This window comes from Aquarana catesbeiana, linkage group LG01 (genome assembly GCF_042186555.1).
Source record: "Aquarana catesbeiana isolate 2022-GZ linkage group LG01, ASM4218655v1, whole genome shotgun sequence".
NCBI classification, from domain to species: domain Eukaryota; kingdom Metazoa; phylum Chordata; class Amphibia; order Anura; family Ranidae; genus Aquarana; species Aquarana catesbeiana.
In genome coordinates, this window is record NC_133324.1 from 366,942,230 (window position 1) to 366,960,920 (window position 18,691).

General features: G+C 41.4%; 1 protein-coding gene across 1 annotated transcript in view; it reads left to right on the forward strand.

The window, feature by feature from the left end:
• Positions 1-18,691, forward strand: part of HSD17B3 (hydroxysteroid 17-beta dehydrogenase 3) — a 163,716-nt gene that overhangs the window by 117,596 nt on the left and 27,429 nt on the right. The window contains exons 6-8 of the mRNA XM_073627425.1: positions 1,979-2,014; positions 10,890-10,924; positions 13,830-13,911. Of these exons, the coding sequence (XP_073483526.1) occupies positions 1,979-2,014; positions 10,890-10,924; positions 13,830-13,911 (153 nt within the window). The remainder of the gene's footprint in view (positions 1-1,978; positions 2,015-10,889; positions 10,925-13,829; positions 13,912-18,691) is intronic.

The window sequence follows — 18,691 nt, forward strand, 5'->3', positions numbered from 1 at the left end:
TGGGGTGGACTGGGCTGAGAGGCAAATTAGTCTAGCGCCCCCATAAAGCGGCTGCACTGCTTCTGGTATGCGGGTGGCATTCCGCAACGAGGGGGGGGCACCGCTTCTAATTTTGACTGTCCTATCATCCTGGACCACAAACCTTCCTCACTGTGCTATGTTTTCTGCTGCACTATTGGTATGGTTATATCTTCTTAGTCCTCTCCATAAAATTATCAGCAATTTGTGCTTAAAGTAGAACTATAGGCAACACTTGTTTTTTTTTTTCATTTTGGATAGAGTAAGGGAAGGTTATAGCCCCTGTCAGTTTATTTTTTACCATCCCTGTCCCATTGCAGAGATTTCCCTTCACTTCCTGCCCAATAGCCAAACAGGAAGTGAGAGGAAATCTATGCAAATTAAGGGAATCCATTGCCCCCCCAGGCCCTCAGAACTAGTGTCCCCACTCAAAAATTTCAGGGCAGGTCTTAAACAGCAAGGGGTGTGGCCTTGACAGGAAGGGGTGGGTCATATTTAAATTAGGGGGTACACAAGTTTAGTCAGGCCTAGGGCAGCACAAAACCTAAATACACTACTGTTCTATAGAAAAAGTGATACCACCATAAACAGACCAATGCCTCACATTCTACTGCAGAATATTTTTACTCAGTTGGGAAAAGAGCTTGAGAAGCAAAAGTTACAGGATGTTCCTCTTCTTGGTGAATTCGTAATAAAACTGCATCTAAAGCAACAGCAGAAGTATCATAAGAGACAAAAGTTGATGTCTTTGGTGAAAAAATAGCCAAGTGTTGATGCAGATGCTATACAGTATTTCAGGGCATGCACAGCCTCGGAGCAGGCTTGTGCCCACTGGTATTCTGCATGCTTTTTGAATAAGGCACAAAGATGTTGTTTTTTTAGCATAGAAATCCTAAAAATGAAGCAAGCTCGGCTTCATAGTTACCGCTCAGTGTTAAATGGTAAGGGCTCTATACCTAGTGATGAGAGTCTATGGCCTACAAAGTCAAATTCGGTTTTCATTTAGGTTAGGTTGCAATACATACATTTGTAAAAAACTTTCCAGATCCAGAGTTGTGCATGACAGCTGAAGCTCTCCAAGGACTCTCTCTCCTGATTGGCTGAGACAATCACAGTGAGGAGGGAGTGGGGGTGGGACTGAGCCACACTCTGTATGTCCCATAGATACACAGAGGTTGCTTGGGAGTGAGCATGCACGAGTGCTCCTAGAGCAAGCTTTCTTTGGGGGCACTCTGCAAGGGGGAGGGGCCAGAAGCGCCAGCAGGGGACCCAAGAAGAGGAGGATCAAAACCATTGCATAGAGCAGGTAAGTATGATGTGTTTATTATTTTAAAGAAAAACAAAAGGCTTTAGAACCACTTTAAAGGCAACAGGCTTTTTTTCAACACAACAGCTCCACCTAGTTGCTTGATATGAAAATACTTAAGGAAAAACTTCATCCTACCTAGTGAAAATGTTCCTGTATGAAAATTAAAAAAAAAACATACCATGGAATCCAGCTTTGTCTTCATGGCAGCTAAAGTTCTCCTTTGCTGCTCTGCTCCTGCGCTGCCACCTTAAAATGACTTCCCACACAACGGCAGACATGCTATAGGCCTCTGCCAGGTCTCATAATTTATAGGTTGACAGAGACCCACAATGTGTCTGTCCATGCGTGGGATCTCATGCTGAAACACTGCCTCCTGTAATATGATGTAGACATCCCAGAAGGCAGTAGGACAGCAGAACAGCAGGAGAGAGGATGGGGTACAGAGGCAGAAGAGAGGAAGCGCTTTTCATAGGTGAAGGTCTGCTTTAATATTTGTATATAGGATTTCTCCTGATCTTTTCCTGATTTTAAAAAAAGGAAAATATTTTTTGTAAAAATTTAAATTTTTATTCTTAATCATATTAAAGCAATGGTATACAAAAATGTGGCAATTAAAATATTAGTAACAATTCTCCTCTTGCCTTCATCTAGAATCTGATTAACTGCAATGTGATTTCTGCTGTTAAGGTATGGATATTGGTAGTAGTTGTAGCAACTGAGTTAATATAGAATAAATTAATAACATGACTACTACTTAGAAAACTGATTTGTGAATACATTTATATTTGCCATTAGAATGTAAGAGGGCTACAGAATACGTTATTCTTATAATTTTGGTAAAGATCAGACTGGAAACTTCAATATGATCTTAAGGACTTGTTTTTTGTTGTTTGCTGTGGTGTGCTTTCAATCATTATTAGCTGCATGACATTTGTCATAATTAGTCAAGACATTTTAGGTGTTCTCCGGATTTGTCACCGTCTGCCTTTGGAACTACAGTGGAGAGGTCTCTGTTGGGGGTTCCCTGCCTACCTTTGTGTGATCCCACACCTCCTATGACATTCTCCATAATTTCAAATAAATGTAACAAATGCTACAGACCAAGTTATACTCCCATTAACTTTTGTGGTCGGCATGCATAAAAAAAATACGGTAGATTTTGGTAACGGATGCCCTGAGAGATATAAGAAACCAGTACATGGTTATTCTCTTTAGCATTTGTGAAAAAGTAAAATATCAAATGTGGATAAATTCAGACTTAAACAAAAACTGATCTACAGCCCAAACTGTTAATCATACAAAAAAAAGAATGGGAACAAAAAGGAATTCCCAAAGAATTCTTCAAAGAGGAAATAGCCAATATTAAAGATAAAACATAATTTTATTAGGAAACTTCACATAACACTAACAATGGATAAATCTAATAGTACTAATAAACCTCCACCGTGTACATCTAAAAATTAGATAATTGTCTTAAGGACACAGGTGGCCACCACTATCAAACATACAGGCTTCACAGACACCACACCCCATTAGTTTCTCTATATTAGATCCCAGTTAAATTAAATTAATAAAAGAAAGGATAATAGCAGCACGGCAATTTCACTGAGAAGTCAAAATAGGATGTAGTAAAATGCACAAAGTTCATGCATGTGGGCTCCAATCAAAGGACTTGCAAAGTTAATAGTACCCACTTGGCATCATTGTATACATGAGTTTCTACCAGGTTTGTATTAATAAGAACTAAGCATTCAGTGAAAGCAGGGTAATTCCCTCTGAGAGAAGACTGGCTATGTAAATAATCCCCAAGGTGCATACATTTCTCCCGGGGTCAGGTTCAAGTAAACAAGACACTCAATAAACACGGGATGGTTCCCTCTGAGGGGTAACACGATATATATACAGCCTAATTGGAGTTAGCAGCTGAAGACAGGCTAGTGGGTTCTATTTACTACAGGTGAGTGTATGAATGTATAAATCACTTGGCAGTAAGTCAGATACATCTCACCGCTTCCTCCGTCATCCTGAGTCAGACTCGTCCAGGTCCTGGATCAGGAATAGATAATGCACTCATCTCAGGGTTAAATCCAGATCACAGGGCATAGAGGGGGACCCTTCCTCCGATAGTCAGCGTATCCAGGAGGCAAACAATGCTGTGTGTGATTGCTTTATTGTTGCCGGGTTACTCTCCGAGATCTTGCGGTACTTGTGGGATCTCCAGCGAGAAGTGGAGCGGCGTCTGAAGGGTTGTCTAGTGGCTGGATACAACTTGTCCTCACATCATAGAATGTAATGGTGTCATGCTGACGCGTTTCACTCATCACACGAGTTTCATCAGAGCATGCGCGGACGTCTGCCCCACGTCTTTAAATATTGTTGGTGAGATCCAGCAATCCGAGTCACTGGCGGTTTGTGCAGGTGTCCACATCTAAGTTAATCAGCTATCCACATAAAAGAACAACAATACGAGGGAAGGGCGGCCCTGGAGTGCAAGCATGCCACAATCAATCATAAAATATCAACTAGACAAAAAAGCCAAACGAAAATGCATTTAGCAAAAGCAAAAAATAAACAAAGAACAAACAATAAACACACAGTATCTCCACTGGGGGGTAAGACGGAGCTAGTAAGGCACTTAAGTGTCATTTATTAACTATTTATTGAATATCACCTACTTATTGATTTCTTAATGCTGGAAAGGATATCACATATCTTGATATACAATGCAGAGGGTAGGAAATATTAGCCTCATTTATCACTATAGACTGACCACTATTTACATGCAGCCAAAACAGTGCAGCCACTGTCATGGTATTAGACTAGATAAGGCAGATCATTCCACCAGAAAATATACATTGCTCACTATTTCCTGTTTCACCAGATATACACTGATTAAACTCTTGCTTAGCTACAGTTGGTATATAAAATACCCCGCTGGTGAGAGAGGGAAAAGTTTTGGGAACAGAAGAACAATTAAAAATAGAAGAAGTGTCATGAAGATCCTGCCAGTAACAGGCAGATTAGACCCATTGGTGCACGATTGCGGGCGTCTATGGGCACGCGCACATGCACTCGTTAGTGTCTGGCGAGTTCGTTAAACCTGTCTGACACTTGCATCATTGCTGTTTGCTCTGCAGCTCTGTGTATGTGTTCCCTGAAAACCTGATATCTGCTCCTGTTTTGACCCGGCTTGCTTTGAGATTGTTCCTGTTATCCGCCTGTACCTGACCCTTGGCTTGTTTGACGATCCCTCTGCCTGCTCCTTTTGTACCTCTGCTGCCAGCCTGCTTTCCGACCCGGCCTGTATGATGTTCCTGGACTTCCACCCAGTTTGCTGGACCTGTCTGCTGAGCTATCCAGGCTGCTCACCTGTTTGCTGATCCATCCAGTCTGCTTGGCCTGTCTGCTGAGCCATCCAGGCTGCTCACTTGTTTGCTGATCCATCCAGCCTGCTGAGCTTGTCTGCTGATCCATGCAGTCTGCTGAGCCATCCAGGCTGCTCACCTGTTTGCTGATCCATCCAGTCTGCTGAGCTTGTCTGCTGAGCCATCTAGTCTTCTGGGTCTGTCTGCTGAGCCACCCAGGCTGCTCACCTGTCTGCTGATCTATCCTGCCTGCTGTCCTGTCTGCTGAGTTGTCCAGTCTGCAGTTCCTGTCTACTGATCCATCCTATCAGCTGTGCCGGCCATCTGATCCTTCTGCTCTTGATCCTGCCAGGCACTCGTACCACTCCGCACTCCTGCACACCTGTCACCTCTACCAGGGGCCCTCGAGTCGGAGGCGTAAGAGAGGCCATCCTCTGCAATTCGGGCTCACCTTTTAGGTACGTAACAAGAAGGAAATACGAAAAGAAAGGAAAGGATGGATGGGAGGGGAGAAGGGAAAGGTGAGGTGATTTGATTATAGTTTACCCCCAGAAACTGGAAACAATTATGTTCCAGCATGAACTGAATAATGTCCACAATAAATGTATTCTGGGCCACTAGGAGTGGAAATTTTGTGATCCAGAATTAAAATATTGTGGACATTATTCAGTAACATAATTGTTTCCAGCAAATCAGGGGCATCTCAATGGGTGCTCCCTGGGCTCCCTCATATGCATGTCTTCACCTGGGCCTCTGGGAGGAAGAAATTGACTATGCCTCGTCTCTATACCTCAGCCACAGCATTATGTGGCTGAGGTACATTGATGATGTGCTGATGATTTGGGGAGGGTCGCAACAAGAATTGATGCAATTTATTGATTAATTCAATCACAACAATAGGAATATCAAATTGACATTTTCTTATCATCAAAGAATGCTCTCCATCCTGGACTTGACCATTGAACTAAAGGACAACACTATAACTACCAAGACCTTTCGTAAAGAGACTTCAGCCAATACTTTGTTATTGGCTAAAAGCCATCACCCAAGGTCACTTATCCAGGGAATACCGGTTGGACAGTTCCTAAGCATTAAAAGGAACTGCTCACATGAGGAGGATTTTGAAATTGAGGCCAAAGAGCTTTATGGTAGGTTCAGAGAGAGAGGATATTTGCACCAATGCCTTAGGAAGACCAAAAAAAGAGCAATGCAGGCGGATAGGGAGGATCTCCTGGACAAAACTAAAAACAAAAAAGTACCCACGCAACAACAAGCGCCAGTCAGGATAATAACTAAATATGGAACTCAGTGGGACCAGGTTAAAAGTATCCTTGGTCAACACTGGCATCTATTGTCAGGGGCACCACTGTTGGGACAGATTTTAGGCGATCGACCACTGCTAACTGCGGGTAGATCTCACAATCTTAAAGATAATCTTGTCCACTCGGAATATCAGAGGTCAACTAAATCTAATTGGCTGACTGACCTGCCACCTCTGAGAGGTATGTACCCCTGTGGCAGATGTAAGGTTTGTAAATGTGCGGATAGGACTAATGTGTTCGCCAGCTCTGACGGCAAAAAGAATTTAAAAATTAATAATTTTATAAACTGTTCCACTATGCGTGTTGTGTATATGCTAACGTGCCCATATGGCAAAGCTTACGTGGGCAAGACAAAGAGGCCACTTAAAGACAGAATTGGCAAACACATTCAAAGAATCCTCAAAAAGGATGATGAGCGTCCCCTTGCTCTCCATTTTATTAAATTTCACAATGCTGTACCTAAGGGCCTCCTCTTTTAAGGAATCTATAAACTCAACTTACCTCCACGAAGAGGAGACTTTGACAGAATTCTCTACCAGAAAGGAAAAATGTGGATTTACAATTTAAATAGCATGCAACCCTTGGGGCCCAATATGGAATGTAACTTGTCAGTATTTCTTGAACCCTAAGATTTTCACCAGCGAGGTATTTTATATACCAACTGTAGCTAAGTAAGAGTTTAATCGGTGTATATCTGGTGAAACACGACCATAGTGAGCAATGTATACTTTCCGGTGGAATGATCTGCCTTATCTAGACTAATACCAAGACAGTGTCTGCACTGTTTTGGCTGCATATAAATGGCCATAGTGGTCAGTCTATAGTGATAAATGAGGCTAATATTTCCTACCCTCTGCATTGTATATCAAGATATGTGATATCCTTTCCAGCATTGAGAAATCGATAAGTAGGTGATATTCAATAAATAGTTAATAAATGACACTTAAGTGCCTGCTAGCTCCATCTTACCCCCCAGTGTAGATACTGTGTGTTTATTGTTTGTTCTTTGTTTATTTTTTGCTTTTGCTAAATGCATTTTCATTTGGCTTTTTTGCCTAGTTGATTTTTTATGATTGATTGTAGCATGCTTGCACTCCAGGGCCGCCCTTCCCTCGTATTGTTGTTCTTTTATGTGAGTGATTAACTTAGATGTGCAAACCGCTGGTGACTCCAATTGCTGGATCTCACCGACGATATTTAAAGACGTGGGGCAGACGTCCGCGCATGTTCTGATGAAACTTGTGTGACCAGTGAAACGCATCAGAATGACGCCATCACGTTCTGTGATGTGAGGACAAGCTGTATCCACCCACTAGGCAACCCTCCAGACGCCGCTCCGCTTCTCGCTGGAGATCCCGCAAGTAACACAAAATCTTGGAGAGCAACAATAAAGCAATCATGCATGGCATTGTTTGCCTCCTGGATATGCTGACTATCGAAGGGAGGGTCCCCTCTATGCCCTGTGATCCGGGTTTAACCCTGAGATGACAGCATTATCTATTCCCGATCCAGGACCTGGACGAGTCTGACTCAAGATGACGGAGGAAGCAGTGAGATGTATCTGACTTACTGCCAAGTGATTTACACACTCATACACTCACCTGTAGTGAATAGAACCCACTAGCCTGTCTTCAGCTGCTAACTCCAATTAGGCTGTATATATATATTGTGTTACCCCTCAGAGGGAACCATCCCGTGTTTATTGAGTGTCTTGTTTACTTGAACCTGACCCCCGGAGAAATGTATGCACCTTGGGGATTATTTACATAGCCAGTCATCTCTCAGAGGGAATTACCCCTGCTTTCACTGAATGCTTAGTTCATATGAATACAAACCTGGGAGAAACTCATATACTCAATGATGCCAAGTGGGTACTATTAACTTTGCAAGTCCTTTGATTGGAGCACACATGCATGAACTTTGTGCATTTTACTACATCCAATTTTGACCGCTCAGTGAAATTGCTGTGTTGCTATTATCCTTTCTTTTATTAATTTAATCGAACTGGGATCTAATATAGAGAAACTAACGGGGTGTGGTGTCTGTGAAGCCTGTATGTCTGATAGTGGTGGCCACCTGTGTCCTTAAGACAATTGTCTAATTTTTAGATGTACATGGTGGAGGTTTATTAGTACTATTAGATTTATCCATTGTTAGTGTTATGTGAACTTTCCTAATAAAATTATATTTTATCTTTAATACCGGCTATTTCCTCTTTGAAGAATTCTTTGGGAATTCCTTTTTATTCCTGTTCTTTTTTTGTATACCTAATTAATTCAGAGGAATACACCCCTATGGTTGATTACCTTTGTATCCCTGGGGTCACGGTATGCCCCGGCTTCAGTGGGGATTTATTAACTTGAGAAATATCCCTCCAGCTTGGTTTATGTGGATGCAGTCAGAATGTCAATTTTATGCTTGTTGTTTTGATTGCAAACTGTTAATCAACCTAAGTGCCTCTAAATGAGAAATGCATAGGTACACTACTAAACAGGGGTCCGCCACCCATAAATCAGTAAAAAGGTCACCATGTGGTGATCATGCAACAACGCTGTTTAAAAGATCCCCCTCACTGATGTCTCATATTCTGTAGCTGAATCATCTTGGCCATATTAAATCTCAACATGAATTGAAACAGATTGTTTGCAGATGTTTCTTAGGAAACGGGTGTACTTTATTCTAATTTTAAAATGTTTTCTAGTATGGGATTAAGTATCAATGAAATCAGAAGATCCTGTTGACATGGTACCAGATTGTAAGCCAGCTTCTACAGAAAATTTATTTTTACTCATAAGTGTTTTATTTAATTTGCATCTAGTGGATTGGAAGTATGCTGCCAACTTTCAGCCAAGTATTCAAAGAATTGTTCTGGTGATGTGTATTGCATATATAAAAGGAAATAAATGTTTTTATAGAGTTGATTACTCGTTGTAAGGGTTCATGTGAGAACATAGATACATTTTAAGCAGCTATGCAAATAAAAGTCCTAATAGTCATATATGAATTGGCCATCAATTTATCTATGTCTTATTAGAGAAGTTTATAAAATAGAAGCATCTATTTGATTGGATTATATGTGCATGACATTATTATCAGATTGCATCTGAAAAATTAAATAACTATTGATTTCTCTGTACATTACCAAAAGACAGATGTTCTGAAAGCTCCACCTTTTTTGCCCATGGCTACCCAACCCCAAATCACTGTGGAAAGATGAAAAAAGGTCTGTGGGAAAAAAGTTAGCTAATCTATTTACTTTATCCCAGCTTCCACCCACAATGTCTAAACTAGGGTGGCATTCCTTTCTTTCCTCATGAGACCCCAGGCACTGCATGGAAACATCTTGTGTGATTTCAGATACTCAGCAATGTCTGAAATCTCACCAGGAAGGATTGTGCTATCATCCTCCAATAGGAGCCGTGAGTGGAAGTCAGGGTATGGTAAATATATTAACTTTTTCACTGTCTTTTTTCAATTTTTTGGGGGGGGTTTGCATTGGGGGAAAGCCATGACAAAATAGCAGAGGTCTGCTTTTAAAGTTTTTTTTATTCCAAGTCTCCCCCATATATCAGATCACTTGTAATAGTCAGAGATATTGGGATTGTTTATGCTTTCACCATGTAGTAACACTGGGCTACAAAACAACATGTAGCAGGATAGAAAGACCAATCTAAACTGTTCAGCTCCTGGGCAGATACCTGGACCTAGGCTGTCACTGACAACAACATTTTCAGCACCAACTGGATCTGATGCAGCCACTAAAAACCAAACAATTAGAGCTCCAGTACACAAGGCACCCTAATCTGAAGTGCTTCTTGTGTACTCAAATACAGACCTGGCAAGCCACCCTTTGGATTCAATTCTACTTCCAACCTATAACAATCCAAGGCAAAATTCTCAACTGCTAGTAAAGGCTTTCACATTGATTTAATAAATGGCAGAGCAGGGCACAAATTTAAGTTGGAGCAAAAGTTATAACCTTTATTTATAGGATCAAGGGTTTAAATAAAGTTTTTTGCTGATACTAGATGGTGCCTGCATTGATCATTTGGATCTGCCCATTTTAACATTTCCATGCTGTTAGCCTTTTATGAAGAAAGACTTTTGTTCTAATCAGAGATATGAATGAATCATGGAAGTATAGACATCAAAAAGTGCTGTTGTACACTTGAAATATTTCCCCATTACTGCCAGTCTTTTGAAATATATGTTCATACAACACACAAAGGGGGGAGATTTACTAAAACTGGTGCACTCAGAATCTGGTGCAGCTGTGCATGGCAGCCAATCAGCTTCTAATTTCAGCTTGTTCGATTAGGCTTTGGCAATAAAACCTGGAAGCTGATTGGTTTCTTTGCACCAGATTTTGCACTCTCCAGCTTTAGTAAATAACCCCCAATGTTTTACAAAGTATTGTGTTTGGTAAATAATAATATACTAAATTAAAGACGTAATCCCATAAAAAGTATGATATGGTATGACCTATGACTAAAGTTGTTAGCATTTCTGTTCACCTGTTCGTTGACAAACCTGTTTCAGTTCAGCTGCATTGAGCCATTCCTCAAATTATGACTTCACTGTACAATTCTAAATGACTACCATTTTTACAAATCTAGAACACAATTAGAGAGTTGACTTATTTGGACAAAAAAACATTTTATACAATATAATTCTTGACCAAGGGCGAAACAACCATCATAGCAGCCCATGCAGCTGCTATGAGGCCCAAGGACAAGAGCACAATAAGGACCAGTAAGGTATTTAAAAGTAACTTTTCAGTATCCTTTGCATTAATCTCAATAAAATTATTGAATCAGAAAAGTCACTTTTCATTTACTAATAATACATCAGCATACACTTTATTTATTTTTTTAGATGACAAGAATAATATTGAAACAAATGGAAGAAAGGTGAGACCTATTTTGTGTATCAACTGTTAGCATATCTTGGTAAATTATGCATAATAAACATACACAATAATGTCAGTAGTTTCTCTTTTGAAAAATGTTTGCTATTTTGTTGCAATTAAAATTTCCACTGGTTCAATTTATGATTTACAAAGATATTTCATGTTATTGATTATTGATTTTTTTCTTCCCCTTAGCACATTTTAATTTTTCCTGTTCCATGCAATCTTTTACTTTTTTTCCAGGGCTATTTGACTAATATTAAAAAAGAAAGGGACTTCATGTTTCCCATCAGCAGAAATGGATGATCCTTGCACATATTCTTTACACCCCAAAGAGCATGCATTGTTCTCACTCTGCTCTTCTTCTAAGTTTTCTAATCTCCCTTTCTTCACTCTCCACTCTCCTCATGGTAAATGATCTTCCTATGTGGTCCCTTCTTTTGCCTTCCGCTGTTCTCCTCATTTGTACTCCCCTTCACTGTTATCCTCAACTCTCTTCTTTTACCTGTGTGTCTGTCCCTGCTGTCCTGCGCTGTGGCTATTTGGCTATTCTTTCCCTTGGAATTTTTTTCCACAAATATGTTTATTAAGAAGCTTTTGTACAAAACAGTAAGTGCAAATACTGACAGAGAGTGCATGGGTATGATCAGAATACTAATTTGAGTGCAACAAGACCATTTAAAAACATTTAGAGGGCACATAAAAGGGAACAAGCAATGCCAACTTAGAAACAGTGCTACCCATGTATGGAGTACCAGAGATCCTACACTGCATAGGTTTGCAATGGTTAAATAAAGCAGACTATATACATTAGGGGTCCCTCTTAGCAGTGTAGACAAGGTCACTTAGAGCCCAGGGCGAACATGCCAAACTGCGTCCCCCACCATAGGATGTATGAGAGTTATGTGTCAGCAAAAATCCACCCCCCCCCCCCCAAAAACAAAACTGGGCACTAATCTGCATCATTACCCACTAAGCATAAATTCCCCCTCCTGCCAGTCCAAATCTAACTCCCCTGCTGAATTCCCCACTCCCAGCACAAATCTCTGCCCCCTCCATCCCCTAAATCCCTGCAGCACAAATACCACTCCCCCAAAAGAATCACTCCTCCAAGCACAAATCCTCCACCCCTCAAATTTCCCCTCCGCGTACATATTCTGTACCCCCCACTCCAAATGCCCCCCTAGCACAAATACCCCTCCTAAAATAAACACATCCTCAATCATACCTACTAACACAAATCCCCTCCCTCCTCTACCATATCCCCTCTTCTAGCACAAACCCCCCAAATTGACCCTCCTCTTCTCCCACCCCTCTCCCAACACAAATCCCCCCCCCGAAAAAAAAAATACTACCACACGCCCAAATTTCCCCTCCTAGAACAATTCTTACCCCCTGCGGCCTCCCAAATTCCTCCACTCAACACAAATCCCTTCCCCTCTCAATCTCCTCGCAGTGCCCCCCACCTCACATGGTACCACAGTGCTCAGGGCAGCCATCCCTCCTGCCCACCTCCTGTCCTGGCCCTGGGTGCAGGTGCAAAACTTGATAAAAAAGGGGATGCTCTGACATAAGGGGATAAGGAAAGAAAGAATCGAAAGGAAGAACAAGGATAGGACAGGAATTAACATGGCGGAGAGACCCTGCCAGTAGGGCCCCCGTTCTGCTAAAACTCCTTTAAGTATATTAATGTATAAAGGCACCCTGGCCCTGCGGTCTTTATCTCATATGTCCCAATTTCCTCCTCCAATCTCTGATATCTTTCTTACCCTCCTTTAAAAATACAAATTCACTGTCCTCCTCTGACCTCTAGGCCTCTGTCCTGCCTATCTTCTGTCCTTCCCCTATTCAATCTCCAGTTAAAATCCCAACTTTGCCAATTTTCAATTTGCCTTTTTTCTATGCCCTCATCACACCTTTCCTTGCTCTTGTGTTTGTGTTTCCTGCTCTTTGGCTCCACCATCAGCTTTTGCCAACCATCATTATACCATCCTTAACCTACCATTATCTCCCACATTTTATCCTCATTTGCCCTTCTTTTCCCCACTATTAACTTCACCCTCTGCCATCAGCTCCCATTGTCATTGTGTGTGTCTGTAACAAATCTAAAGTGGCCAAAATATTTTCAGATAGAGTGGGGAAGGATAACAACTTTTGTTTTTATTGCTACTTGTGTCCATGCTGAGAAGATGTACCCTCACTTCTTGATCTGGTGACCACTGCTACTGGGATATAAGTTCCAGGAAAACTTTTACAGCTGTCATCAGAACAGGAGGTGAGGGGAAATCTCCAAGTGGGGACTTGTTCTATGCCAGCAATATCTGGAACAAAAAGCAAAGACAAATCACCCTAATAAGAGTGCAGTAATGAAAATTCAACAGAGGTTCTGACATATCCCAACTCCTTACTAATCCAAAACAGCTAAGAATTAATTTAGGATCTTAATATGGGACCCAGGACTCATACTAGTAAGCACTAGCTTTATCAGCAGTGAGATCCTGAATGAAAAGTTAAATGTGCGCCACAGTGCAAAGTAAGCCAGTAAAATATTGTGTATTTTTAGGGGTCTCCTAGCTTTTATTTGGGTAATAGTTAACAAGAATATGACCTATTCTACTGGATAACCTACTTGCCTGTTGAAGCCCTCTGTCTTAAAAGGCCCAGGGCAGATAATCTGCCGGCGTCATCACTATTTTAATCCATACTCAGTTTCAGGTACAGTAACAAACCTTCTCAGAACATAGGAATTAATGGAATATTTTTTTTCAATTTGTACTACTTTCTTGAAAAATACAAAGAAAGTGATTTTTCCCCCTATTTACTACAATTTCACTTACATTAATCTGAAAGCAATAACTATGTAGCAACATGTTCAAAAACAAAACTGAATTGCAGTTTTTTTTCAGAAAAAAAGGTCTTGTGTTGAATATTTCTTCTGCGTTTGGTACATTTCCTTGTCCACTTTATGCACTCTATTCTGCCTCCAAGGTAAGTATATATTGCTGAACTTGCATTCAATTTAAATATTGAAATAATATGTCACTAGGCATAGGCAGCAGGCATCTACATGTGTTCTAGAAGAGATCTAGAAGTTTGAATGGCTTCTATGATTGAGACCTTAGGCAAAATTTTCTTCCACCCTTATGATGGGTGGCCTAAATCACTGAATGAGAGAAAAAGCAAGTGGGCAAAATAAAGCACTCCAGGCACAAATGTCTGCTGTGCATGTCTAAGGCCAAGTCAAAATATAGAGAGTAAACACATTGACTTAAACGTAAGTTCCATATAATGCAAAAACAATAACATCGCATCACACCACCCCTACACAATACTTATAATGCTGATCAACACTGCTCAACACACCTGATAAGAATGAGTCCTAAATAAAGACCTACATTTCCCCAAAAAGCAACAATTTCAGGAAAACACTTTTTAGTGACAAAAATTGGGTCCCTTTACCTCTAACAATTGTACCCATATGGAATAGCCAAAAAAATTAGGTGCTCGTTCTCATCATGTCACCATTTTAGGTGGATATAGACACATCTCATCCACGTACATATCTCTCCTAACTATTTCCAATGATATTGAACAATCACTAAAATGAAAAACATGGTAAATGTTTATGGTTGCTATTTCTAATGACGATTTTAATTACACATGTGTTTATTGGTAAACGTTCCACATTTACATGGCAGTCCACTGGCCAGAAAAAAGTTACAGTGATAAGCATAATAGGCTAAGGCTAAACAAAACACGACTAGAAATGCTTATAATGGCACCGTTTAATCACATGATTGGGGCTAGTTACTGTAGTTCATGAGTGAGAGACAGTCTGTCTGCTATATGCCCTCATCCCTGAATTCAGCATATAGAAAGATAAGAATAAGTAGCCAAGGACATTCAGATGGACATATAGAAGCAACAAGAACACTGCATATATAAAAAAACATACATTTTATCATAAACATTTAGGTAAAATCCAAACCACAAATAAGAAATGAACAACATAGTGACTCAGAGTCTACATGTGGATTATATTGATCTAAACAACTGTGTGAACCCCAAAATGTAGTACTGTGTTGTTTGTTTCTTATTAGTGGTTTGGATTTTACCTGAATGTTTATAATAAATGCAGCACCCTCCTAGATGGGTGCTAGGATTAGTTAGATTTAGTGCTGGCTCACTATATTGAGTGGAGCTGTATTTTTGATTGCTAGGTAAATTTAGCTTGTCTTATTGTAATCAATGGGGCTGTAATTGTGTTAGGTAAATGTAGTGAGGCTCATTGTATTCAGCGCAGCTGCATGTGATTAGTTGGGTCTGCTCAATGTTTCAGCTGCTGCTAGTTTTGACTGTTTCCTCTGCTTTCCAGAGAACTGAAGAACTCTCTGGAACATAGGTGTGAAGCATGTAAATAGCAGCATGAATATTTATACAAACCTGTACAGTTTCATGGAGGACTGCCCTGACTGCCCTGGGAATCTGTATAAGGCTCGGTTCACACTAGTGTGACAATCGCTCTCACTTTGAGAGCACAAGTTGCATGACATGTAGAAATCAATGTTTCCCTATGATAGCTGTCTTAACTTAGTCTGACTTGTGTCGGTCCAACTTTTGAAAAGGTTCCTGCACTACTTTGGTCCGACTCGGGTCCAGTTGCAGCTCATTGAATTTAATTAAAATCGCATCCAAGTTGGATCAGCATCTTAACTGATCAGACTTGTGACATGCGACTTGCTCAGAGGCAATGTTAGCAATGTAAAATGTGTTGAAAAAAAAAGGCGTGGGGGCCCCCCCTAAAATCCATACCAGACCTTTATCCGAGGATGCAGCCTGGCTGGTCAGGAAAGGGGGGGCGAGAGAGCACCCCCTCCTGAACTATACCAGGCCACTTGCCTTTAACATGGGGTGTGGGTGCTTTGGGGCGGGGGGCTCTGCCCCCCCGCCCCAAAGCACCTTTACCCCATGTTAATGGGGACAAGGACCTCTTCCTGGGCTGTGGTTGTGGAGGTCTGTGGGCAGGGGCTTATCAGAACCTGGAAACCCCCTTTAACAAGGGGGCCCCCAGATCCCACACCCCATGTGAATGATTATGGAGTACATACCCATTCATCCAAAAAAACACCGGAGACCCCACCCCCTTGTAACGTTACCACCCTGGGCATGAAGGGTCAGTGACGTCACAAGGGGGAGGGGTCTCCGGATGATGTCACCAGATGGCAATGCCCCAAAGTTATATAAGAACTGTCAGACACTGGAGCTGAGATAATGGTGGGAGCAAAGGGCTAGATTACTTTCCTTCAAACTTTAGGGGGGCCAGTCTGTGGCCATTGGGAGTAGAAAAGGTCCTGACATCAGTGGGGAGAAAATAATGTCCCATTGCTTGTTTCAGTGGGATTGTGCCTCATCATTGTTGTCAGGGGGAGCAATTGTACCCCATTGTTGGTGTCATTGGGAGGAATTGTGCCCCGTCATTGGTGTCATTGGGCCCCATTGTTTGTGTCATTCAGAGAAATTGTTCCCCATCATTGGTGTCATTGAGCTACATTGTTGGTCTCATTCGGAGGAATAGTGTCCGATCATTTGGTGTCATTGGGCCCCATTGTCAGTGTCACTGGGAGAAATTGTGCCCCATCATTGGTATTAGTTTGAGGAATTGTGCCCCTTCATTGGTGTCAGTTGGGGGAATTATGGCCTCAAGGGCTGGATAAAAGCAAGCAAAGGCCCGCATCTGGCCCCACGGGCTGCAGTTTGGAGACCACTGTGCTAGAGAGTCAGCTGTGTGTTTGACCAGGGAATATCTGCTGGTATCCTAAAGAGTTTAGTCTATATAGTTCTTTGTGAAGGGACTCTGCTCTGGTTGCTCTAAAGAAATAAGCCTGCTTTTAACTGCTTTTACTACAAAGCCAAACAAGGGCCACAGACAAAGTATACAGTTTGTTCGTGCAAGGACTTCTGCTTAAGCTTTCCAGAAAGGAGTTTACTGTCCTCAATCTGTACATATAACAAAGTGGTACTCCCATGCTATCACTTTAAATATAATAGTGAATAGTAACTACCACAAACACTAATAAGCAAATGCGTGGATAAAATATGTATAAATAATAGTGATGATGTTGCGCTGTCAAGTGTCAAAAAATATAATAAATTGATAGGAATATAAAAGGAATAATATAGGAAGAATAAATAGTGTAACACTATACAGTAAATGACATAATGGTGCACATAAAATAGATGCTCATAAGATAAAACAAGCAGACAAATGAATATTCATTACTTCTAACATATCCACAAATAAAGTGCCAATATTGGTATCTGATAGTAAATAGTGAAAAAGGTCCCAGTGCATACAATGCTAAGCCAGATGTGCAGCTACACCTAGGTGCTCTGCTTCTTCCGCATTCCAAAACAGTGAATAAATGTAATTGGTGTCTTTTCTTATAGTATTTATGACACCTCACAAGCCTATCACCTTACTGCTGTAAGGCAACAGCATTAAATATATATTTAGATAACTCTCATAAGGGATCCTTGTGCCCTCACCTGTCTCTGGGGATCTCTCTATAATGAGCGCAGCCCTTGGGACTGGGTGGATGATAGTGCCTCCTGCAAAATGATCTTGGGGTTCCACCTAGTATCCTCCGTAATGGTGGTGTATAAACAAAAGGGGCTCTGATAGTGTGTTATACAGTATCTCACAAAAGTGAGTACACCCTCACATTTTTGTAAATATTTAATTATATCTTTTCATGTGACAACACTGAAGAAATGACTCTTTGCTACAATGTAAAGTAATGAGTGTACAGCTTGCATAACAGTGAAAATTAGCTTTCCCCTCAAAATAACTCAACACACAGCCATTAATGTCTAAACCGCTGGCAACAAAAGTGAGTATACCCCTATGTAAAAATGTCCAAATTGGGCCCAATTAGCCATTTTCCTTACCCGGTGTCATGTGACTCGTTAGTGTTACAAGGTCTCAGGTGTGAATGGGGAGCAGGTGTGTTAAATTTGTTGTTATCACTCTCACTCTGGTCACTGGAATTTCAGCATGGCACCTCATGGCAAAGAACTCTCTGAGGATCTGAAAAAAAGAATTGTTGCTCTACATTAAGACTGCCTAGGCTTTAAGAAGATTGCCAAGACCCTGAAACTGAGCTGCACTATGGTGGACAAGACCATACAGCGGTTTAACAGGACAGATTCCACTCAGAACAGGCCTCCCCTTGGTCGACCAAAGAAGTTGAGCGCACGTGCTCAGCGTCATATCCAGAGGTTGTCTTTGGGAAATAGATGTATGAGTGCTGCCAGCATTGCTGCAGAGGTTGAAGGGGTGGGGGGCCAGCCTGTCAGTGCTCAGACCATACGTCGCACACTGCACCAAATTGGTCTACATGGCTATCGTCCCAGAAGAATGTCTCTTCTAAAGATGATGCACAAGAAAGCCTGCAAACAGTTTGCTGAAGACAGGCAGACTAAGGACATGGATTACTGGAACCATGTCCTGTGGTCTGATGAGACCAAGATAAACTTATTTGGTTCAGATTGTGTCAAGCGTGTGTGGCGGCAACCAGGTGAGGAGTACAAAGACAAGTGTGTTCATGGTGGTGGGAGTGTCATGGTCTGGGGCTGCATGAGTGCTGCCAGCACTGGGGAGCTACAGTTCATTGAGGGAACCATGAATTCCAACATGTACTGTGACATACTAAAGCAGAGCATGATCCCCTCCCTTCGGAGACTAGGCCGCAGGGCAGTATTCCAACAT